Raw genomic sequence first — 22757 nt, 5'->3', positions numbered from 1 at the left:
AGGAGAAGAGAAGAGAAGAGAAGAGACGAAAGGAGGCATCCTCTTTCTCTTCCCCTTAGCCACCGTAATTGCCACAGATATGACACTGGCTGGCTGGTTGGCGCTGCAGACAGTGTACGTGGTTCTATAGGGCTCGGTGATGTATAGGTGACTCTCAAGAACAGGGTGGATTATGGGAGCTGGCTGGGTATTAAAAGCCATTCTGGAGCGTGGAACAGAGAGAGAGAGACAGAGAGAGAAAGAGAGAGAGAGAGAGAGAGAGAGAGAGAGAGAGAGAGAGAGAGAGAGAGAGAGAGAGAGAGGCGCCAGACAAAGGAGAGTCTATTCCCCCTGTGAAGAGCAGAGGAAAGGAGAGGAGAGGAAAGAGGGAAAGAGAAACAGCATGCTGGGGTTTAACAAGGTGGCCAGTTAATAATATTCTGACATTACAGCACTCAGGAGAGCATGAGAGGCAGAGCCTCAGAGCATGCCATGCTGTAATGGGGCGGAGTACTGTGAGCAGTGTTGCCACATTGGGCGGTTACCCGCCCAATTGGGCTACTTGGGATGGCCGTCTGCGGGTAAAAAAAATCTGCAGTTTTGGGCCCATAGAAATCAATACCGTTTATTAAAATTTGTTGAAATTGGGCGGAATTTAGTGCATTTTGGAGGTTTTTGAGAACCTTTTGGGCGGGGTTTGATCAGACACATCTGGCAACACTGACTGTGAGGCTGCTGCTGCTACGGCTGCTGCATTTGCAATGCTCCAGGATCCTAATGTGAGGAAATACTGCCACCTCAAGTTGAGAGGGAGGAAGATCAAGGGGGATGGTGTAACAAAGAAGCTTACCTCAACCACACACACACACACACACACACACACACACACACACACACACACACACACACACACACACACACACACACACACACAGGGAAGCCGATGGGGGGAAGACAAAGGGAACGGTTGTCCTGTGCCGAGGCACTGAGGGGGCCCAGAATTGGGTTCTCATTACATTGTATGTAGTGTGGCGGGCCCTTTCAGATGACTTTGTCCTGGGCCCATCCAAAGCTGTCAGTGGCACCTGCACACATACACACAGACACACATGGACACAGAAAAACACACAAGTAGACACACACATACAGGTGCATGCTCCTACACACACACACACGCACACAGCTGCCGACAAGAACTACTATACATATACCCTCTAAAGAGGCCAATTCCCTACCAGCGAAGAAAATTAGGATAACCTTTCACAAATACTGAGCTGCGGGAGAGAATTTGCATGTCTTTGGGAGAGAACCCTGGCTACTGGAAATGATTTGGTGGTGAGATGCAATCACCATTGCCAGACACAATCTTCTTTTCTCTCTCTTTTTTTTTTTTTTAAACCAATATCACGTAATCAGCACAAACCTTTTTGCTATGTGCTGCTGAACCAGACAAAAAAAAAGAAAGAAATAAGAAAGAAAAAAATGCAGACTGAAGCTGTAATGTCAGTCAAAGAACAAGCCCCAAATTCTGGTGACATTTAAAAGAAACCCCTGACAGAAAGAAAATCAACTCATTTGTACGAGTGACCCGTGACCCATTTAGGAGAGAGAGAGAGAGAGAGAAAGAGAGAGAGAGAGAGAGAGAGATGGTGGGAGGTGAGGGGAAAAAAAACTTTTTGTTCAGCAAGAGACAACCTGCTCTTCAGTGTGAACAAGGCCATCAATCAAGCCTAAGGGCACTCTCTCCAATTAGAGCAAAGCTAATTGGGGTCCTTGACCCCCCCATGTAGTCTCACACACACACACACACACACACACACACACACACACACACACACACACACAGGGTGTTTCCCTGTACCTGGTTCCAGGGCGCCAAAGTACAATTTTGGCATCCCTCGTCAACCCCCCCCCCCCTTCTCCTAACACCCGGTATGTGTGGATTACTCGTGGCAACTCCGTGATTCCAACCTGAAAGTAAGATGCAACTCCAAAAATGGGGGATTGTGGGAAGGCAAAACAGCATGGGGGATCTGACACAGCGGGGGGTGGGGTGTTTAAAGTAAGTGCTTAAGTGACTAACCTAGATACCAGATAAAGCGAACTGAGATTGCAAATTATCCCGTTAACATCCCAAAGTAATGAGGCTCCGTTTATTTGGCCGTTTTACCACATTTTGGGCAGAGCCAGAGGGGTGATTCAAAGGAAGTGGTTCAGAAACAAACCAGGTTAAGTTCATGTAGATGTGGTCATACCTTGGCTAATAGAAGAGCCTGGAGTCTTTGTTTTTAAACTTGATGCCTATTGAAATACTGATCTATTAGCAGGTTTACCAGTTCCATGTAGGGTTGTTGCATTAACCTTAATCACCTAACCATGTTCTTGGAATACTCTGTAGATCATTGCTGAGGTGATTACACCAAAAAGACTTTCAATATGGTAATAAAGATGAAGCATACGATAAGACACCATGCAACAAAATGTGGGATCAATTCCAGTCCTCTAAATCAGTGTTTCCCAACCTTTTTCTTCAGGGACCCATGTTTTTACTATTGTAAGCTTTGGTGACCCAGCGCCTGCATGAGGGGAAGTCACGTGATACGTTTCCTGCGAAAACTCATTTTAGTTATCATTTTATTCCTCAATTCGTTTTTGTTCAAAAACAGAATAAATGTTTAATGAAGCACATACATTTTGTTGCTTCTATGCATTTGTCATTTATTCAACATGGGCTACATATGGTAGGCTATTCAAATGAAACCCCTTAAAATCAAGAGGGCTTCGCGACCCCCTGTGGATCTTAGGTTGGGTCCCGACCCATAGGTTGGGAAACACTGCTCTAAATGGTCAAGACTTTCTCCTCTACTCAATTCATTCTGAACACTTGCTAGTCTCCAAAGGGGCATGGCAGACATAAGATGGCAGCTTGTAACCTTACAAAGTAAAGATTCCGGAAGAAACTCCTTATGAATCATCTCGGTCTATACATGTTGGTACGCTTTACTAGTTCTGAGGCCAAAACTACTAGTACAAAAGCAATATTTACAAGGGATATCTTACCTAAAAACAAAAACTCAATATTTAATTTTTTAACTTGCAGAGTATGGGTCATCCAATGCAATTACATTGTGTGGCGACAGCTGACAGTTGCTGTGGAGCCTCATGGTATGCGTTATCATGATTACTAGATGGACAATCTGGTTACATTGTGTGGCGAAAGTTTTCAACTGACAAAAGATGGGATGTCTGTCTAGCATATTCGATGCAGGCTTCTGTCCAACTGATACCCAAAAAAAAAGTGCTTGCGTGCATGCACATTCACCCAACTTCAAATAGAGCCATCTGTCATGCTTCAACTTTTAATGGCTTTTTAAATTTGAAACTCTATTCACCTTTTTCCAAATAGCACTTTCCCCGCCCCAAACCACACCACCAGCATTCCTGATGAGTAAGTGTTCCTGGCTTTTTACATTTGAAGTGAAAGTCAAGTCTTATGGTACAAAAGCGTTGACACATCTTTATTAAAACTTTTCTTTTTTAGTTATGTACAATTCACACACACGCACACACACAAAACAAAGAAAAAAAAACATATGTATTTAATATGTGCCTTTGTAGATCAAGACACATTTTAAATTAACCCTGATTAACTTGTGAAATTCCTCTTTTTCCTTCCAAGGTTCATTGCTCACTGTGAAGTAGACCCCAATAAAATGCCACTCAGGATTTCATTTTGTGAAAAAAAAAACGAAACAAAAATAAACAAAATAAAACCCTATCAAATCAACCGATGTCCCAAAAAATTCACTCCAGGGAACAAGTGATGAATACTCCAATTATATGAATGTGTAGTCTTTCTTGGGGGGTAAAACCTGAAGCAAATTAGTTTGTCTGAGAAATTGAACAATAAAGTTTGAGCTAACCAACAATAATGCCAAGGCAGATCGATTCCTCGCTTAGCTAAGAGAACTTATGAACACGCCAAGTTACACTCTGACACTGAGCTTAAATCAAACCAGCCATGAAAACTTAATATACTAAGAGAAGAAACAGGTTGTCAAATCACAGGCAGCTCAGAAGAGAAGTTCAATACTGAACTTTGCTTTGCTTGAGGGGAAAAAAACACACGTAAATCCGCTTTATGGAACATCATATTGAACATTCACATGATGACTATTTCAAATGTTTAGTACAGCATTTGGAAAGTCTACATAGCTGAGCAAAACACGTGCTATTTAGGAGGGGAAAAAGGCACCATTTTTTACATTGTGGAGTGGAAAACATCACACTTTGCCTTTTTTGGGCATTGTCCAGGACATCCCATTCCAGTGCTGAGATGTCAACTTATTGTACTGCCATCGAAAAAGCAGAAAATTATTGAGAACATGATTTTGACTGACAAAAATAACAACTAACAAAACCAAAATGCATTCTTCTTCTTCTGGTGCACACTGCAATGCTACACCTAACCATCTTCTAAAGAAGGTGAAAGCACAACATGGTGTTTGTAAGAGATGTAAAAGTAGCTACTTCTGCAAACTGACAAAGTATTCAGAACCTCCCAGTCATTAAAAACACAGCTTTGAAAAGAAACAATTTAAGGTAAATTCTGTACATTTACAAAAGCTAGCTCAAAAACAACAAAGCAATACAAAAAACCATAACTACTCTGCTACAGAGGTAGTCTATGAGTACCTAATGCATTGACATCTGATCTTTTTTTTAAATTTCATTTGAACAAAAATGTCTTTTCAAAAGAACAAGGACAGTATTCGCCATAGTCAAGGTTGAAGGAAATAACTTAAATTCTGCACATACATACATGTCCTTCACAAACCAAAAATGTTGGGGATGTTAAGTGTACTTGACTATACATTGACAAAAAAGTATATCCACATAGAAAAAAAGAATGATACCCAGTCAATGGGTATTAGAATGACTGCTTGATTAAAACAACCAAGCAAGAAGAATGATTCTGTTACACATGCACAGAAGACCAAAAAATAAAGAATGTGAACCTTCAATTTGCCCTGCTTTCCTTTTGTCCAGCAGCTTTTTGTCCTCTCAAATTTTGATTAATGATGAAACACATTGATCAAGTATAACATTTAAACTGGCCCTGAGAAAACTCTTTAGCTCCATGTATGGCTAGGGGTTACGTCTGTAATCTCTGCCAGACAGCAAGAGATTGATTTACTGGGGTTAGAATTAATTGCCGTTTTCTATTTAAATTTCGTTCAAATGAACTTATGGCTGACTGCTCCAACTAAATCGTTTGACCTTTTTGAATGTTTTCAGACTGCTGGAGATGGAAGCGCTGACTGATGACTTGTAATTTCTGCTATTGTCTCCCCCCCCCCCTTTCTTGTGTGTGCTTGAGAGGGAAGGCTGAGGCCATTTCCATTTCAGTGCTTCCCATAGTCAGAGAAAGCGGATTCCATGTATGTGGGGAAGACAATTACTTTTCCTTTTCAGAGAAAGGGAGAAAGAGAAAAGCAGCGAGAGAAAGGCAGGGAGACGAAACACATGCAGTTATGTTCATTCACCGCAAACATAATCCCACGCTTACACACATGAACAACAACACACACACACACAAAACCAGGATGAAGAAAAGCAATGGTGTTGACCAGTAAAAAAAAAATGATAAAGGTCCTAAGCATGCAGATGACAAATGTTTTTTTGCACCACCAAAAACTCATTATTGACCATTCAAATTGAGATATGCTGCCGTTTCAACCAGTGGTCTAGTCTACTTTTTTGTGGTGAGTATACTATATAATTGATCATTTTGTATGGTGGTATACTGTATATATTTGTCCATCGTAAAAAATGAATCAATCTATTTTAGGTGGGCATCCTGAAATCCATAACATTTTCAGGTGGGTATACTCCGTATACCTGCGTTTTACGTAGACTACACCACTGGTGTCAACCTCCATCATCTGCACAACAGTTCAGAAACAAAATGATCTGAAAGGGGAAATGTAGAGCAAAACAAAGAGATCAGTCTTCAAGTGCCAATAGCACGAGCAAAAATAAAAATCAGTTGGCCGTCCAGAACGTCAAGTGAGTGTCAAACAGTAGCGTGACCACAGATCACTGTCGTTTCCACCAACCAAACGTAAACCTCCAACCATGCCTTCAAATCACACACAATCCACATCGGCAGCCACTTTGCTTTTCCCAAAAAACAAAAACAAAATTAAGGTGCACCCGTCACCACGGCGGTGTTCTAAGGGGGGGTATAAACACATTCTCTCTGCGCAAGGTCTTGCAACCTCACTTAACACACACAACCCATCCCCACCCATACACTCCTCCCCTACTCACCCCCCAACACCTCATCAGTTTGTCAGTAATCTCCACCCATTCTCCTCGAATAATCATTCCTCCACTGAGACTGGGGGGAAAAAAAGGGATGACCTCGTCAGTTGCACAGGAGGTCATCAAAGTGGAGCGTGTCAAGGTCGTAGGAGTCGAAGAGGTCGTTGATGCCCTCGCCGTCCTCCAGGCCCAGCATGTAGTCTTCGCTGAGCATGGCGGGTGACAAGTTGACGAAGGGCATCTGGTCGTCCGTCGGCTGGAGGATGCTGGACAACGAGGCCGAGAGTGGGGACAGGGGCGGCGCGCCAAGGTTGCATGGCGGCTGGCTCTTGACCGGGGTGCGGGCCATGCCGTTGGTAGTGCCACCGTTGGCGGTGCCTCTGCTGGTGCCAGCACTACCCGTGCCGCCGTTCACCGTGATGCCATCGCTGGACACGCCATCTACACAGCCGACATGAGACAAAACACAGGCAGAGAAAAAATAAATTCCTCTGCAAGATGTCAAACTCCAGACTACCAGGATGCCAAACTGTTGGATTGGGCACAGAATGCCTGTCTGGTAGGCGTGAGGCCTCGGGTTCGAAGCCAGGCAGGCAGGGCCACTTCCCAACTCTTCTCGAAACCCAAAGACTATAAAACTCATCAATCACCTCTACACACACACACACACACACACACACACACACACACACACACACACACACACACACACACACACACACACACACACACACACACACACTATAATCCTTTCCATCATTGCACTTAGGAAAACTCTGTTCTTCAAGTGCGTAGTAGCTGGATTCGTTTCCCTAGACCATAAGTGGCTTTGGATAAAAGCATCTGCTAAGTGTAGTGTAATGTGAAAATCCATACCGATTTCCCCTCCGCTCAACCCCCCCTTACCCGATATAAAGCACGAAAAGTTGGATTTATTCATCACCGCACTAGAGTTTCAGCTCCCATGGCATTTGTGCTTAAATGGCTTGTCAGGATGAATGATTATTACTCATTAACAACTTGCAATCACTTTCGACAGACAGACATTTTCTCTCGACAGGGCAGCCTTCAGCCTTGAGTGCACTCTGTGCCAACTGCATACTGAACACATTTCCCCTTGAAATTACATACATCCAAACCAGGGCTCTAAATTAACCTTTTTCATCTCCAGCCAAAATGGTTTGTAGATGTTAATCTTACTAGCCAAGCACACACTCATTAATGGGTCAAAGTCGCAACTACGTTGGTTATTCTAACGGCCAAATGCTGGTGAAATTTCAATTTGGCTGGTTGGTTGGTGTTAATTTAAAGCCTTAATTCACACTACTCACAATCACAATGACAATGATACGTAAACCATTTCCACATTATAAAATGTTACAGCATTATAAAACTCGTAAGTTATACAGGGCCCACGTAAAACACTTATACGAACGCCAAAGGTCAGAGCAGACCTGCTTGAGGCCGTTTTCATCCCATTTCTGTCCTTTAACACAGAATCAGTCTATACCATCGGATCTTTGGCTATGAACATTTGAAGCATGACTACATTCAATGATTACACAGCCATCAAAGCATTTTAACAGACATTTTTTCTGCATGCATGTAAAGAGAGGCAATAATTAAAAGCCAAGGGGGTTCTTTGTGCTATGTAGGACCCGACCTGGTGACCTGTACAAATGACTGTACATTATCCCTGCAGGCAATAGGAATGGATCCCTCCATCTACTCAATATATAAACAGGCAGTTGGGCTGCTGTTACCCAACAACCACAATACAGCACAGAATTGCATGACATGGTTGTTAGTAACCCATGACTAAATCCTCGTCAGACCTTGGTCTGTGCCACCTCAAGAGGTGGGTTAACAATGCAGTTGGTAAAGTAAGGTTAATACTTTCAAACTGACCCTCAAACCAAGAGTGGACCACGGCAATGTTGATCATTAGATTTGAAAAGGGGCAGAAAAGAGCTATGGAGCAATTTCATTTTGACTAAAGTATACAATTGAACCAAGTCTGTTAGCTTTTTAAAGATGTTTGCTGGGGAGATGGGGACATGCCAGTGATGGCTTACATTACCATTTTACCTTTTAAACTGAACACGTGGACCCCACAAATGCTCATCAATGAGCACATGTACAGAGACGGACTATTTATATCTGTTTATAATATAAATATAAACATATCTAGACAAATGGATGACAAAGTTCTTCAGGATATTTTGAAAATACAGGGTTCGCAAATGTCTGCCTGAAACTACTTCAAGTGCTTATGAAGTCATGCCCATTTGACATGCAGCTAAAATCATCCTCTGGTTTTAACTATGCTAGTAACCAGGGATTTGAACCGTAATTTTTTTCCAAACGTTCCGTTCCGAACAGAAACGGAATTATAACGTTTCCGGTTATGAGTTCCACCAAATAATTGACGTTCCCGAACCGGTTAGAACAAAAAAATATTGTTCCCGGAACGGTTAATTTCGTTCCTGTCAGCTGATTACTCCCCATAGGCCTAACTGACGTTAACCAAGAAAGACGGAAGTGCAATGAGTCAGCCTACATTCCAAACTGTTTATTCAAGCAGATGAAAAGAATATCCTCCAGAATTTTGTCATTCAGGGACGACCTAAGCGTAGAAGCAGAGAATAAACCACAATGATGAAAATGTGCGCTCCACGCTGACTTGGGTCACGGGGAGCACTATGATGGACATTGTGAGTTTGTGCATATTTGAAGCGGCCATGGATGTCCAATAACGTTGAACATTCTCGGTGCGTTTTACACGCGCTTCTCTGCAATGTCTTACAATGATGCAATGGAAACTCTGCCCTTTTGTAGGACAGTGGTTTCTCTTATTTAAGATGTAGAGTGAAGACTTTGTAATCCACAGCTCTCTCTCCATTCAGTCAGAGAATGTCTGATCTGGACGGGACGTGAACCTCAGACGTCATGATAACGTGCGCAGGAAAATAATTACTTTTCTTTTGTTTGAGGAACGGTATTAACCGGTAACCATTATTTTTAAATAAGTGTTCCCGTTCCAGAACATAAAAAATAATAAAGTTTCCGGTTTCGTTTCTGTTCCCTGTAAAATACAAAAAGTTCCCGGTTTTCGTTTTCGTTCCTTGCCTGGTTCAAAGCCCTGCTAGTAACACAGATTCCTACAAAAACCTACAGATTCCATGTGCACAGAAGTGTCAATAAAAGAATTGTCTATACAATGTGGCTACACCCCTTCCCTTCTATAATTTTTGACACCCCCCTTGGTTCTTTTCTTGCCCAGTATGAGAACGTAGGTAGTGGTGATTTTTGCTTTTTTTTAACATTGCACAATGTCCAATCGAGTGCATTTTAAACAACTTTTGAAGAAAAACAACAAGGCAGCAGGTGACAAATGAAGTTGGGCCAGTCATCTTTGTGGTTCATCAGGCAAACCACATTCGAAGAGAACCCTCTTCAATGTAACCCAAGGCTACGTGTTTGACTTTCACATTGCCACTAGAGCTGTGGAACTAACTTGTCTCAATTTCCTTTTCCACTTCTTTCTTTTTTTATCACAAGTGTCAGTGTTGTGGTGTGATAAGCAATACTGCCTTCCTGTTCCTGAAAGCCAAACAGGGCCAATGCTCACGGGTTTAAAAGTTGAAGAAAAATATGAAGAAAAATTATTACTCGTAGATGGACAATCAATGTTGTAACTTATTCTCCTGTTCAGTCAGGCATAGAGATGTCATATCACTTAATTTGTCTAGTGAAAAAAAAGTCTGGCTTTGCTTTTCCAGTCTGAAACCCTGTGACAACTCATGATTCAACTGGATGCAGGGTTCCCACACCTTTTTAATGAACAAATTCAAGCACTTTTCAAGCACCAAATTTTCAGTTTTCCAGCACCTTTAATAGGTCGTGGGAAGGGGGTGTGGGGGTGCTCCCCCAGAAAAAAATGCATTTTTAAGATGCAATTTCCTGCATTTTAATCAATTTTAGGGTGTCGAATAGCAAATCCCATCTGACATCTCACTCCCTCAGATTTTTTTATGTACCTGAACAATTTATTTATATTATTTGGCTTACTGAGTTTGACTTGACACAAATTTCAAGCATTTTCAAGCACTACACCAAACATTCAAGCATTTCCTCAACCTTGAAAACACTTAATTGAAATTCAAGCACCAGTGGGAACCCTGTGGATGTCTGCAAACTTCACAAACGAGCTGCCTTGGGCCCAGTTGCGGTTCAATCAGGTGAGCACTCAAATGCTATACTGGCGACCCGGGTTTGATTCCGGCCCGAGGTCATTTGCAGAACCTTCCATGTCTCTTTATCCCCACTCGTTTCCTGCCTCTCTATAACTGTCCTGTCCCAATAAAGGCATAAAAAGCCCAAAAAATATCTAAGAGCTACCGTCAATGAGAATAGCCATGATCGTCCCTCCAGCTCAGCATTTTTTATTAACAGAAAAGGTTGACTAAGCGCTCTTGTTCTCCAACTTAGTAAACTCCAAACTGTGGGTGCTCTTGAAGTAAGAAGACTAAAGTCTAACTAAAGCCAGGGCGTAAACCCTAACGCCCTGATGAAGACCCAGTGTGGGTTGAAACCGGTTGGCGGTTTTATCTTTGTAACAATGCACATGGATTAATTAAGGGTTTTTATACTAAGGACAAGCCTTGTTGGCCTGTGGAGTTGCCTGAAGTCGGCCCTAGTGCCAAAACGCTCTAAATGAAAGGACTTAAGCATTTTTTATTGTTGAAAATGTTGCCTCTGTGGCTGATCGCGGCGTACAGTGTCAAGCACTTACTCTGAGACATTTTGACAAAGGCGGTGTGGTTCCCATTCACGTCCAGGCCGTTCCTGATGGGGCTGCCGGGCGCGTTGTCGTCCGTGCAGAGGAAGACATCAATGGGGCCCTGCGAGCTGCTCAGGTGCACCTGTAAACTCTGCCAGGAGGACAGGAAAGGAATTCATCACTGCCGCCTTCTCAAGACTTTTGTTGCTATTGCAGTGCCGTCAGCAGATGTATAGCAACCGATAGTAATATGAATGAAAATATAAAAACACAAGAGCATGGGCAAATCAAGCATGAAAAATTCTCTCATTTTAAGTTTTGAATGCGTCCATCCTGCTATGGAGAATTAAAACCGGTGATATGTGTAATCAATGATACAGTAAGTACCAGGCAGAGTATCCATGTCAGTCATGAAACATTTCCATTTTAATGCAGAGGCATCCACCTCCTAAAATGAAATATACCACAGTGGTTTATATGTGTTTGGTTTCAATACAATTACGTACTGCCAACCAAGTTGTAAAGTGCCCCCTAAAAAAACCTAGTGTATTGTGGAAACACAGCCCTTACCACTTGAGTTTACAAAAAAAAAATAAAAAAAAATCTACTAACCTCTTTGGGGTCAGGCACTTCTAGTTTGGTCTCCAGGGGCGCTTTGACCACGATCACAGTCTGGTCTCGGAGGCTGCTGATCCTGCGGATGTCCGGATAGCTGACGTACGCATACGTGAGGTGAAGGTTCAGGAAAAGGTCATGTAGAGAGGCAGGAGACACTTGCCAATCTGAGCCACCCCATCCTCCCCAACCCCACCCCACCCCAGAAGCTTACGGAACCTATAAGTCATGTCACCTATGCTTTTGAGGACAATGTAAACAAGTAGACGCAAAAGGTCAGGTAAGAGGTGGACCACTTGTCAGTCCCCCCTCCGTCCACAAGAAGGTTGTGGCACCTCACAAGTCCCATCACCTACGTTTTTGAGGACAATGTCAGCAGAGAAGCGAGTAGGCACTAATTAACACGCACATGTACATCACCAGGCATATGAACTGCTTGAACCCCCCCACCCCCTACAGGACTTGCCACTAGATACAAGGTCCATCAGAGCATTGTATCGCAAAGCTGTTTCCACACTGAACTCTGCACTGTACTCCTCAGTCATGGATGCATAATGTTCTTGCTTATATTTTCCAAAATATTTAATGCACTTCTCTCATTCACAAAAGCTATGGAAATAGCAAGTCAATCTTTGAACACAATGCAGTCGTGTGAGCATGCATGAAATTCATGTTTAAAAGCAAACATATTAGCAGTTTCACCAGATATTTCGCTCTATGCATAAAGCAATGACCACAAATACATTTGAACATTTTAGCAAGTGGGGCAAAGCAGACAAAACACAATTCCAGGGAATACACAATTCCCAATACACATCGGATCAGCACCTACCCCGGTCATAATTCATTAAAAAAAAAAGGGGGGGGGCGCGTGTGGAGGGAATCATTAAAAGGATATTTCTGGATCTGCGCGTCTTCAGTCATGCGCTGGACGCTCTGCGTGCACTGCTGAATGAGCTCGTCCAGCCGCCTCTCCTCCTGGGTCAGCTCCAGGACCTCGCGGTCCAGACTCTGCTTTGGGTGGTGCTGGGCAAGGGGGCCCCCTTCGGAGGTCAGGCTGCAGCCCCTGTAGCACGGAAGGAAGGAAGACAGAAAGACGTACCGAAAGAAAGAAATACAGAAAGAAAGACATAAAGAAGAAAACATCAGCGCCATGTCTTTGGTATAGAGTTACTCAACCTCAAACACAACGGTACTCAAGATATGAACCTTTTCAACCATGACCATGCAGCCAACAGAAATCAGAATGGCCCACCCAAGGTATCAAGAGATGTCAAATATGGCAGGCAAGAGGAAAGTGAATGAGCAAAGCATTATTTCTGAAATTGGACAACTGTTTCACCGTGCAAACTGTGGCTCAAAAAATGGTTTAGTCCGTTCCTGTATTGAACATTTCATCATATCTGTATTCATATTAGTAATAGTTATACCTGATACATTGACTTTACTTTGCTTTGCTTTGAGCCTTCATAACCTGAGGACTTATCAGCATCAAGCAGATGGAAACAGGGATACGAATTTCACGTCAAGAAAGGTTGGGCAAGGACTAGACAAGAGACCCACCTTACACATACAGAATATCAAGTGTGAACCCATGCAGTACTGCAAATGGTGATAACGTGAAAGTGTGGCTATATCAGGCAGCCCTGCCCTTCAGTCATTCAGTACAGTTTGTCGAGTATGATTCTGACGCCAACATGCTTAAACAGAAGACCTTGCAGGGCAACTAAGTTTACATGCTATATTTGTAGTCTACATAGCACAAAGCATAGCTCAAAGAACGGAAAAGGACACAGGAGAAGACACGATTCATAGTCATTCATGATCTTTGCAGACATTATTTTCTACAAGCAAGTGTTGAGAGAAGCTTCCTGTTCTACACCTGATATTAGGCGCCGCGTCGTAGATCTTCTAAACTCAAAAGATTAAAGCATAATGTTGCCCCTCAAATGTAATATTAATGTCTAGAACGATACACACCATCATCAATACGGCTAGCTCAAACAGAACGTGCCAACAAGGTAAAATAGAGGCCTTTGGCTGAATCACTTGAAGTATGCATAGCAGATTTACTAGAATACATTATTAAATGTGATGGTAGACAATAAATACTGCCATGGATAAAGAGTAATGCTTCATCTCAAACACAATATTCAGTCCAGACGAGGATTCACCATAATCAATGCAGGAAGAAAGGCTACGCTGCAGATAGGTTTTATTCTAGTACCATATGGCCCATCACATCCATAATGTAGAACTTAAGACTGCAAATCTAATCCCATCCTTGACCCAAGCACCGACACTCCTGAACTAATCCCGACAGTAACCCTAATTCCATGCTCTGCTCGTCTCTGCTTCAACCCCCTTCTCCTGCTCCTGTTCAAGATTGCTCTGGTCAGCCCCAATCCTCCATCACAATAGAACAACATTTCCCAACCTTTTTTGTCTTGCGTAAGCCTCGAGCCTTTGTCATACCACGAGTATGCCCTCACTCATGCCATTGACATCTCAAATGTACCTACACTCTATACATTTTTCCACATACCTCTAGTGCCACATGAACGCCTTATTCGGAATCACTGAACTATAATATCCTGTCACTGTGCTCTACTCATCAATGAAACTCAGCTAGCAACGTGTCTGTACTGCACTGTAGCTGGGTTGTACAATTTCTACATGACTGCAGAGCCAGTTTCCTGAAGGCTGCCCCAAGGCACCTCTTTCTAGCACGTTGTTGATTCCCCATTTCCTATCCAGCCCAAGTCGCACTGCACTCACAGCCACTGTATGTTGTTTTTGGATTTCTTCTTGATGAGACGGACGCCTTCTAGAACGTTGGTGATGTCATAGAGACGTCTCTTCTGGACCTTCAGAACCTCGGCCGCTTGGTTGAGGTCCAGAACGCCGTCGGAGGACTGGGCCAGGAGCTGACAGAACTTCTTGGTCAGCAGGCCCAGGGATGTGTCGTAGCGGGTCTTCTCTGGAGGCGATTTGGGTGCTACGGAAACAAGGGAGGGAAAAAAAGTGTCAGAGGGTGCCACTCTAGCTGGATAAATAAAGGACCATCTCGCTCTTCACCAAAGGAAAATATTAGGTTGACGTTCAGTTAGTGTGCACCAGCAGAGAAGATACTTTAACATGTAAATAACTACGAAAATTCACACATGAATAGGTTGCATGTGCATTGCCTCTTCTATACTGATAACTCATGGCCCTTGATGTAAAATATGTATAGCCCCCAATCCCCTTTACATTGTGGTTCTCACCGTGACTGTACAGTTACTTTCGAATGAAACCGGAAGTGCTGCACACTAAACAAGGTTTTTATAAGCATACATGGCAATTGTCCATTTTAAATTCTGAAATGCAGCAATGTCACAGGATATGCGTTGCAAGAACAACATGGAAACTGGTTGTGTACCAGGACACAGTAGCCATGTCCATGAAAGAGTCTGCTTTCCCCAAAATGAAACACATTTGTAATACACAATAAAGACTTGACACATATCTGATATTAGCATTGGATCCTCCATTTTGTGCCCTTTCATGCCTTACTTTTGGGGCTTTTTGGCTGTAGAGGTCCTCGTTTGCCCTTAGCAGTCTTTGTTGGATCACTATACTGGTGGTCTGTGATATCCAGCTCCAGGCGACGTTTTGCCTGAAAGAGTGGAAATGCTCGTCACAAAGTACCCTCAACAGATTTCATGTCAACTCAAGTTCAGCCACACAAGACATGGTCGGAGCAGGAGTGTTTGCCATTGTAGATCACAACTGGTTTAAAGCATGCAAAACACCACTGGCTACATTTGGCGAGCCACAACGGAAATTCATATTGGAAACATTGTAGCTGTAGAGGGGGAAGAAGTTTAATATGTTCTTCATGAGTTTACATTGTGCGATGTATTTGCAATCGATTGTCAACTTGTTTGTTAAAACTAACTTCCCGTATATTGTTCGAGCATCGGACACTGTGCATGGAAAGCTAGGGGCTGTATCTTCCAAGGGTAAAGCATGCTACATTACGAAGAAGATGAAGGAAAACCACAACAGTGTGCTCACTACCCATCCTCTTGCAGCTGCGTCCATTTTAAGTAAACAGACACCATGATGCCGTCCTCCCCGTTGTTGTTACCAAGTTATTTTGACACATTAAACTGCATAATATTTCTTCGAAACTCTTCAAAACAACACATTTTTGTTTTTTTCTTGCAGAGTGTGTGCATTAAACGAGTCAAGGGCGGCTATGACTTGTGGCAACATATCGTAAACAATCACTCCCAACACCACGGTTCTTGAGACTATTTGGGAACTTATGAAGGTGGTTTCAAGCCAACCTTAGTATTATCGCCTATATGATCAGAAATGGCCAACTCGTCATAGTTTAGTTAGCAAGCTAGCTGAAGGGCCTTAGTTCCCTAACCTGGTTAAGTTGAATAAGAAGACTTGGTGTACGAAGCCAGTTTGATGTAGGCAATCAATAGTGGTTCGTCAGTTGCAGTCATTTATGTCTTCTGTGTATGCAAACCTAAACACTGACTGCTGACAGTCTGCAAATGATAACTTTAACTTAGTTATCAAGCCCTCGAGGTGCTTTTGAGGTAGCAAATGGACCCCATCCCCCCCTTCTGAACACTCACTGGGCCTGCTTAGGACACGAAGCAGGTCTCGTCCTCAAGTTTGTCAAGTTATTGGCAGATGATTCGCTTTCCCAATTTGAGACTTTTGAATGCCCAAATACCCGTTTTAGTAAGATTAGTGTAGACTCTAATAACATTCGCGTTTGCAGACAGTCAAGACAGACCGACACCAACATTGCATGACTAGCTTGCTAACTGATTGCTTAGCAATGTATGCACTTTGTATGACGGTACACATTAGGTTTGCTGCCGCGGTTATTGTTATATTAATATGCCCAAATGGTTTACATCAAATAAACCAATAAGTTGCCTTTTTGAAGGAGTAGTTTCATCTGATATAAATACTCCTTGCTCTCTCGACTTAGTCACTTGGCATTCATGACACTAAACCTTCACCAATCAATCAATACATAGCAGTCAAAACATTAACAAGATATATTTGAAGCTCAACAGAGTAATATAATAGGCTTCAACGACTGTGGTAGTTGCAGTAGGTAATGAAAAACTACTTGGGAGATGTTGCTCTCACAGCCAAAACGCAGATAGCTAACTTGGCTATCTTTGCCACTGTTTCCAGTCAGCCGGAGTTAGCTCTGGTGCAATATCTTTGACAGCTATTAAAAATGTTGCATCACACCTGGCTTCCACAGTAACTTGCAAATATTTACTTCACACAGATATTTCATTATTAGTTACCGGAGGTCGTCCTAAAGCCGGTCGCTGTCCAGTTACGTTGGTAGGTCCATTGGGAGTTGAGTACAGCAAACTGCCACTTTGGGGATCAGGCACACAGACATTACTGGACTGTGTTACACAGGACGGAGGAGTAATTATTTGAATATAAGTAGCAGTAGGATAACCAGGTGCCCGACGATCAGGCAAATGCGTTAATAGTGAATTTCTTTCCAGGGTAGAGCCCCCGACCCCCGATAATATCAATTTCTCCGGGACCGAGGAAACCCCCTTTCTCATCTTCGGAGGCTCGGGCTCCCTTTGTCCCTCCTTACTTCAAATATATTTATAAATAAATCCCGCGCGCAATGTGCCGCAATAATCACAAAAATCGAAAGCGCAATGTCTTGGGAATAGATTAATTGTAAAACTGAGTAAGCTTGTTGGCTAAAATCGTCCGATGGAATGGATTTAAAAAGAGCCACGAACTCCGCCCAAGCAGCTAGAAAGATGGCTTCAGGAAGCTGACAATGAATGAAGGGATACGGTTTACGCGCGAAAGGCCCTCCCGCGAAACTCAGATTTCCCGGGAAATTTTCAAACAGAATTTGCATATTGCGGGCGATTGGTCGACAAAGTGGTGCTCTCCGCCCATCAGCATTCAGCGCTGCACTGACGTACGACGGAGGGGCGGGGGCAGTACTACAAAAGCGTGCCACTGCTTTCCTCTTCCACGAAAGAAAACAAGCCAATATTCATTTACAAGTCATGCAAGTGATCAAAGTCGGGATGTAATATAATTTGAACAGAATTGTATGTGCTCCTGCCTGTCATCATTTTGACAAATGTTGGTAAATCAAATTCTTTTCTTGAGTTGTAAACTTTGAATTTATTGTGGAGACTATTACCAAGCAAAAAATAGGCCATCTGATACTGTAACTAATGTGGACATTTGAATGGGTCACATATTTAATGACATACCGGTAAATCATGTCGCAAATACAAATCCGGTTGAAATGTTTACAAATGACATTGATATAAATCTACTACATTTAACATTCTTTAATATTGTCATACAAATTGTTATTAACAGGAACTATAATGACAGATTCATCATCTCAACAGCTCAACATTTTAGTTTAAACAATCCCCACAGCACAGTCCCAGTCTTTTTACACATACATTTGATATGAACTTTTAAAAAAGAAAGAAAAAAAGAACACGTTTATTTCATTATAACATATAATTAATCGTCATCAAACTTGATCTTCTTTCCTTGGAAGGCCGTGATCTGACTCATCTGTTCCTTCCTCTTCTTGCTGGCCTCCCAGGAAGGGTGCAGGACCTCTGCAGTCTGCTGTGGCTGGTTGAAAGTCCTCGCTGGTGGACCCCTCTGGTGTTGAGGGTTCTGACCCCCACGAGGGTGTCCCTGTTGCCGGCCACCTCGCTCAAACGACTGCCTGCCTCTCCCAGCTCCAAACGAGCCCTTATCCCTCTGTCCCCAGCTATTTCCAGCTCCAAACGAGCCCCTCTCCTTCTGTCCCCATGCACTGCTGGAAGAATCAGATTTTCTATGCTGGAAAGATGATGAGGAGGAGGAGTCCCATTTTCGATCAGGGACAAAGTCCTGGTTTTGCCTACCTCCTTCCCGTTCCCTCTGAGGTGGCTGTCTTATCTGCTTCTGAAACCGGGGGTGTGATTTGGCACCGAATCTATCGTTGTGTCTTTGAGATCCACCACGGCTATTTGACAGGGTGCTGCAAAAGACGGATTCAAACTTGGAGCCTTTAAAGTCACTCTTGAAGTTTGGGGTTTCCTCTTTCTGTGTGTGATCTTGCTCAGTGTCCTTGTCTGCACTGCTGGTTGCATCATTAATCTTTTTCACAGCTGCCGCCGCCACCGCTGCAGGAGTCTTCTTTTTCTTGAATTTGCTCACCTTGCCAACAAAGAAGTCGTCGTCGCTCTCCTCAGATGCAGACGACTGCTTGAGAAAGCGCTCCTCCGTGCTGTCATCAAAATAGGGCTTGTCTTCGTCGTCGGACAAGTCGCTTTCACCGTCCTCATCTTCTGTTCCTCTCACTTTGCTAGGACTTTTTGTTACTTTAGAGGGTTGTTTAGAAGTGGGATTATTTTTCAGAGCATGGGAGGCAGTCACTGTTTTCTTTAGGGGTGATTTATTAACATCATGTTTGACTTCAACTGTAGGAGAAGGTTTTGATGAGGCCATCTGATTGACTTTAACTACAGACTGTCCTACAGGCTTGGGTTTTACAGTTACCTGTTTACTAACTGAGTCACTGTGCTCTGCTATTGAAACAGGTTCATCCATGACTTTGGTGACTTTTTCAACCTGGGATGTGGATGGTCTTACATTTGAAACATCCTCTTTATCAGCACCATCTTCATCTTTCTCATCATCAGGCCCTTCTTCCTCCACCTCTTCATCATCATCATCATCTTCTTCTTCTTCTTCTTCCTCCTCCTCCTCATCATCATCATCGTCGTCATCATCTTCTTCGTCACTAGCGTCAGAATCAGAAAAGTACACCTCAGGCACTACGTACCCCTCACCATCCTCCTCCTCCTCCTGGTCATCATCATCGGCGCCCTCCTCGTCTTCATTTCCACGGTCCTCTCCCTGCTCAAGCCGTCTTTTCCTCTTCTCCTCCGCCTCTGCAGCTTTCCTCTGCTCTTCAACAATGGCCTCCCTGATGGCTTGCAGCTTCTTCACAAAGCGAGGGTGCGTCGCAATGCGGGCAGTGGCCTTCTCCGCTGGGCTCGCCTCAGGATCTTCACACACTTTCCCTAGACTCGAGTCACTCTGGAGGGCAACCCTGGTGGCGCTGTCTAGCTGGATGCTTCGAAGCGCCTTGATATCCTTCTGAAGTGTGGCGATCTTCTGCTGGTTGGCCTCCGTCTCGGGGTCTTCTGGTTTCTTCCTCTTGAGGACGTCTATCTGGCTTGTGAGCTTGCTGATGATGAGCACTCTGATCTTCTTCACATCCTTCCTCATCCTCACCACCTCCACCGGTACCGTCGTGGTGTTTACAGTTGTGGCCTGTGCAGAGAATCAGCATACCTGGGTTAGTGGTTTAGATCTGCAAATAAGTATTTCAGTTACAAGAAGTATGTGGGTCAATGAGTTTTAGTAGAAGCACACATCAGGGTGATGCAGCTACTGCCACTATTGTGAGGATTAAATGTTTTTTATTTTTTATTTTAGTGGATCATCTAAGAAGCATATTCATAGCAGTACATGCATGACCAATTACTACCAGTAGTTAATTTATGGGCACTAGCTTTGGTTGTACTACCTGATCTCTGAGGCCAAAAAAAATAATTGACCCATGAGCTGTTACTATTAAAGGACCACTTCAGCCATTTTCAGTATGCTGTTGCATTGCTCACGCTACCCTTGACTTGTCAGTACCCGGTTTTGCTGCATTTTTTCATCTCAACCCTTTCCGAGATCTGAGCTATTCTAATGGGGGCAACTCTTGTTGACATTTTTAAAATTCTTAACATATGCCTACTCCAAATATTTTCCCAAAAGGTATCGCCGTTTGCTAGTTGTCTGCTGATGTTGCATAACCTTTTGGATGTTTTTTTAAGATAAATCAAGATGTTTTTTTTTTTATGTAACCAAACAGCTGCCCCCAAAACAATGACCAGGATCTCGGAAAAGGCTGGGAAAAAAAATCGCACATACTGACAAGTCCAGGCATTACAACTGCTTGTTGAAATTGACTTAAGTTATCCTTTAAGCACAGTGCGGCTGCTGCTTTCACAGAACTTAACTTCCACTGGCTGAATGGGAGATTCAGAGCGGGAGAGTGTTTTCACTGCTCAGAGTAATAAGTGCTAGATGTCCTTCTGAAGAGCACATGCAACCATGGCACACATCCACTGTGAAACGCCCAATAACTATCATTTATTGTGCATGTATGACAGCGTTGCATGTTGCAGAGCTCTTACTTGCATAAATATCACACATACACCTTTCCATTCTTGTTGCACTCCAGTATTTAGTAAACATACAATGCTCTGTTGTAAAAATGACGCGATTAAAAGACTGATAGAAATTCTTCAAACTAAACAGTGCCACAAAACTACACACTAGCTCTGAAATTATGGACAGAAGTCACAGAATGATGTGGTTATGGTAAGCCAAACCAAGCACAAAGACCAAGGCTGTAGTTACCTCCATGAAGGAGGTCATGTTTCTGCCAGGTTCTGTTTGTTGATAAAATAACTCCAAAAGGACATGAACCTATCACTCTGCAATTTTGTCGTGTGTTGGTGTTGGTAAGGACAGTGGCACAAGCCGATTCCTTAAGACTACCTGATCTAGCATGGCATAGGTATTCACCCTTCAGACACGTCATCTAGTTAGGTTTTGCAGCCTGAACACATTTACCTCTTTTGGGGTAACCGTTTTCTCGTTTGGCATGGTTTGTGGAGCAACTGCCATATCAGTCCCAGTTCCACAGTCTTCGCCGGAGGGATGGTCCTTTTCACCCTGGTCCTCTGTCTTTATCTGCACATCTTCGCCCTCAGCCATGGCCTGGGTGTCAGTGCGAAGTGCTGGACTCTCATCCTTCTTCTCAGGAGTGACCTCACTCTTGTCCGCTTTGCTGATTTTCTCTTTTTTATCAGCCGTATTGGTCCTCTCATTTGTAAAAGCTTCGAGTCTGTTCTTGATGTTCTGAATCTTTTCGTTGAACTGCGGGTGGGAGGCGATGCGGGCTATGGCTCGCTCCGAGATGCTGGCCTGTCGATTCTGGCACACCTTCTCGTAGCTGATGTTGGCCTGCAAGGCGGCCTTGGTGACGGTGTCTGGGGCCAGGACTTTGATCTCATGGATCTCCTCCAGGAGTCTGGCTGCACGTCTCTGGTTCCTCTCCACAACTTCATCTTTGCCTTTCTTCTTCTTGAGCATGGTCATGTGACGTGTGAGCTTGCGAATGATGAAGGCTTTCACCTTTTTCACCTCACTCCTCATCTTCACCACCTCATTGCTCAGATTTACCACAGTCGGCATCTTGATGCTTTCTTCCAGATTACTGCAAGCAAGTTAAACACACACACTGGATATTTATTACATTGGATATTTATTTGCCTACAATGATTGTGTCAGTTATGCAATCTAAAAGTACCCACAACCCACATAAATGCTGAAATAAAAGGAAATGCATACAGACTGTAGGCCTACATAAAAATAACAAAAGCTGGCGTCAATGGCAAGTAGCCTACAGAATGTTGGTGTTAAACATAGATGGTTTCTAACAAGTAACAACCATCTCTGTTAAGCCGACGTTTCATATGGTGACAACTCAGACAAGCCATGTGTAAAAAGATAATCAATGTTAATCGAATAAGACAGACAGACAAAAACTATTGACATTTGTACATTTTGTGGAAGCATACCACTTGCAGTCGACAAGAATAACTAAGCTAGCATAGACTACGCATGGCAGAAAAGCAGCATGTGTATCAACTCAAAGATTTTCACTGTAATGATACGCATCTGCTGATATTAGAAGACCGTGCCAGTACTATTAGACCACATGTTATTGTCATTGTATAAATAGATGACTTAATGTTGCAAACTTACCAAAATAAACGTCAATAAAATGAGTTTTAAAGTTGTCAACATCTGACAAGGGACGCCGCCATCTTGGTCTGTGGTACGTACAGTTTCACTTGACGCACACGGCGTGATAGCGTCACGCGCAACGTCTGAA

General features: G+C 43.2%; 2 protein-coding genes across 2 annotated transcripts; both read right to left on the bottom strand.

Moving 5' to 3' along the window:
• Positions 1-3470: 3470 nt before the first annotated feature.
• Positions 3471-17531, bottom strand: e2f3 (E2F transcription factor 3). The gene is made up of 7 exons (XM_063185777.1): positions 17038-17531; positions 15260-15362; positions 14483-14702; positions 12603-12770; positions 11702-11816; positions 11102-11240; positions 3471-6747 (listed from the first exon to the last, which is right to left on the bottom strand). The coding sequence occupies exons 1-7, from the start codon at positions 17311-17313 to the stop codon at positions 6410-6412; spliced, it is 1359 nt and encodes a 452-aa protein (XP_063041847.1). The 5' UTR covers positions 17314-17531; the 3' UTR covers positions 3471-6409.
• Positions 17532-17960: 429 nt separating this feature from the next.
• Positions 17961-22733, bottom strand: srfbp1 (serum response factor binding protein 1). The gene is made up of 3 exons (XM_063185775.1): positions 22628-22733; positions 21431-22076; positions 17961-20071 (listed from the first exon to the last, which is right to left on the bottom strand). Exons 2-3 carry the CDS (start codon positions 22052-22054, stop codon positions 18260-18262), a joined length of 2436 nt encoding a protein of 811 aa, XP_063041845.1. The 5' UTR covers positions 22055-22076; positions 22628-22733; the 3' UTR covers positions 17961-18259.
• Positions 22734-22757: the final 24 nt, after the last annotated feature.

Source organism: Engraulis encrasicolus, chromosome 20 (assembly GCF_034702125.1).
Source record: "Engraulis encrasicolus isolate BLACKSEA-1 chromosome 20, IST_EnEncr_1.0, whole genome shotgun sequence".
Taxonomy (NCBI): Eukaryota; Metazoa; Chordata; class Actinopteri; order Clupeiformes; family Engraulidae; genus Engraulis; species Engraulis encrasicolus.
This window is presented reverse-complemented; position numbering and strand designations above follow the sequence as displayed.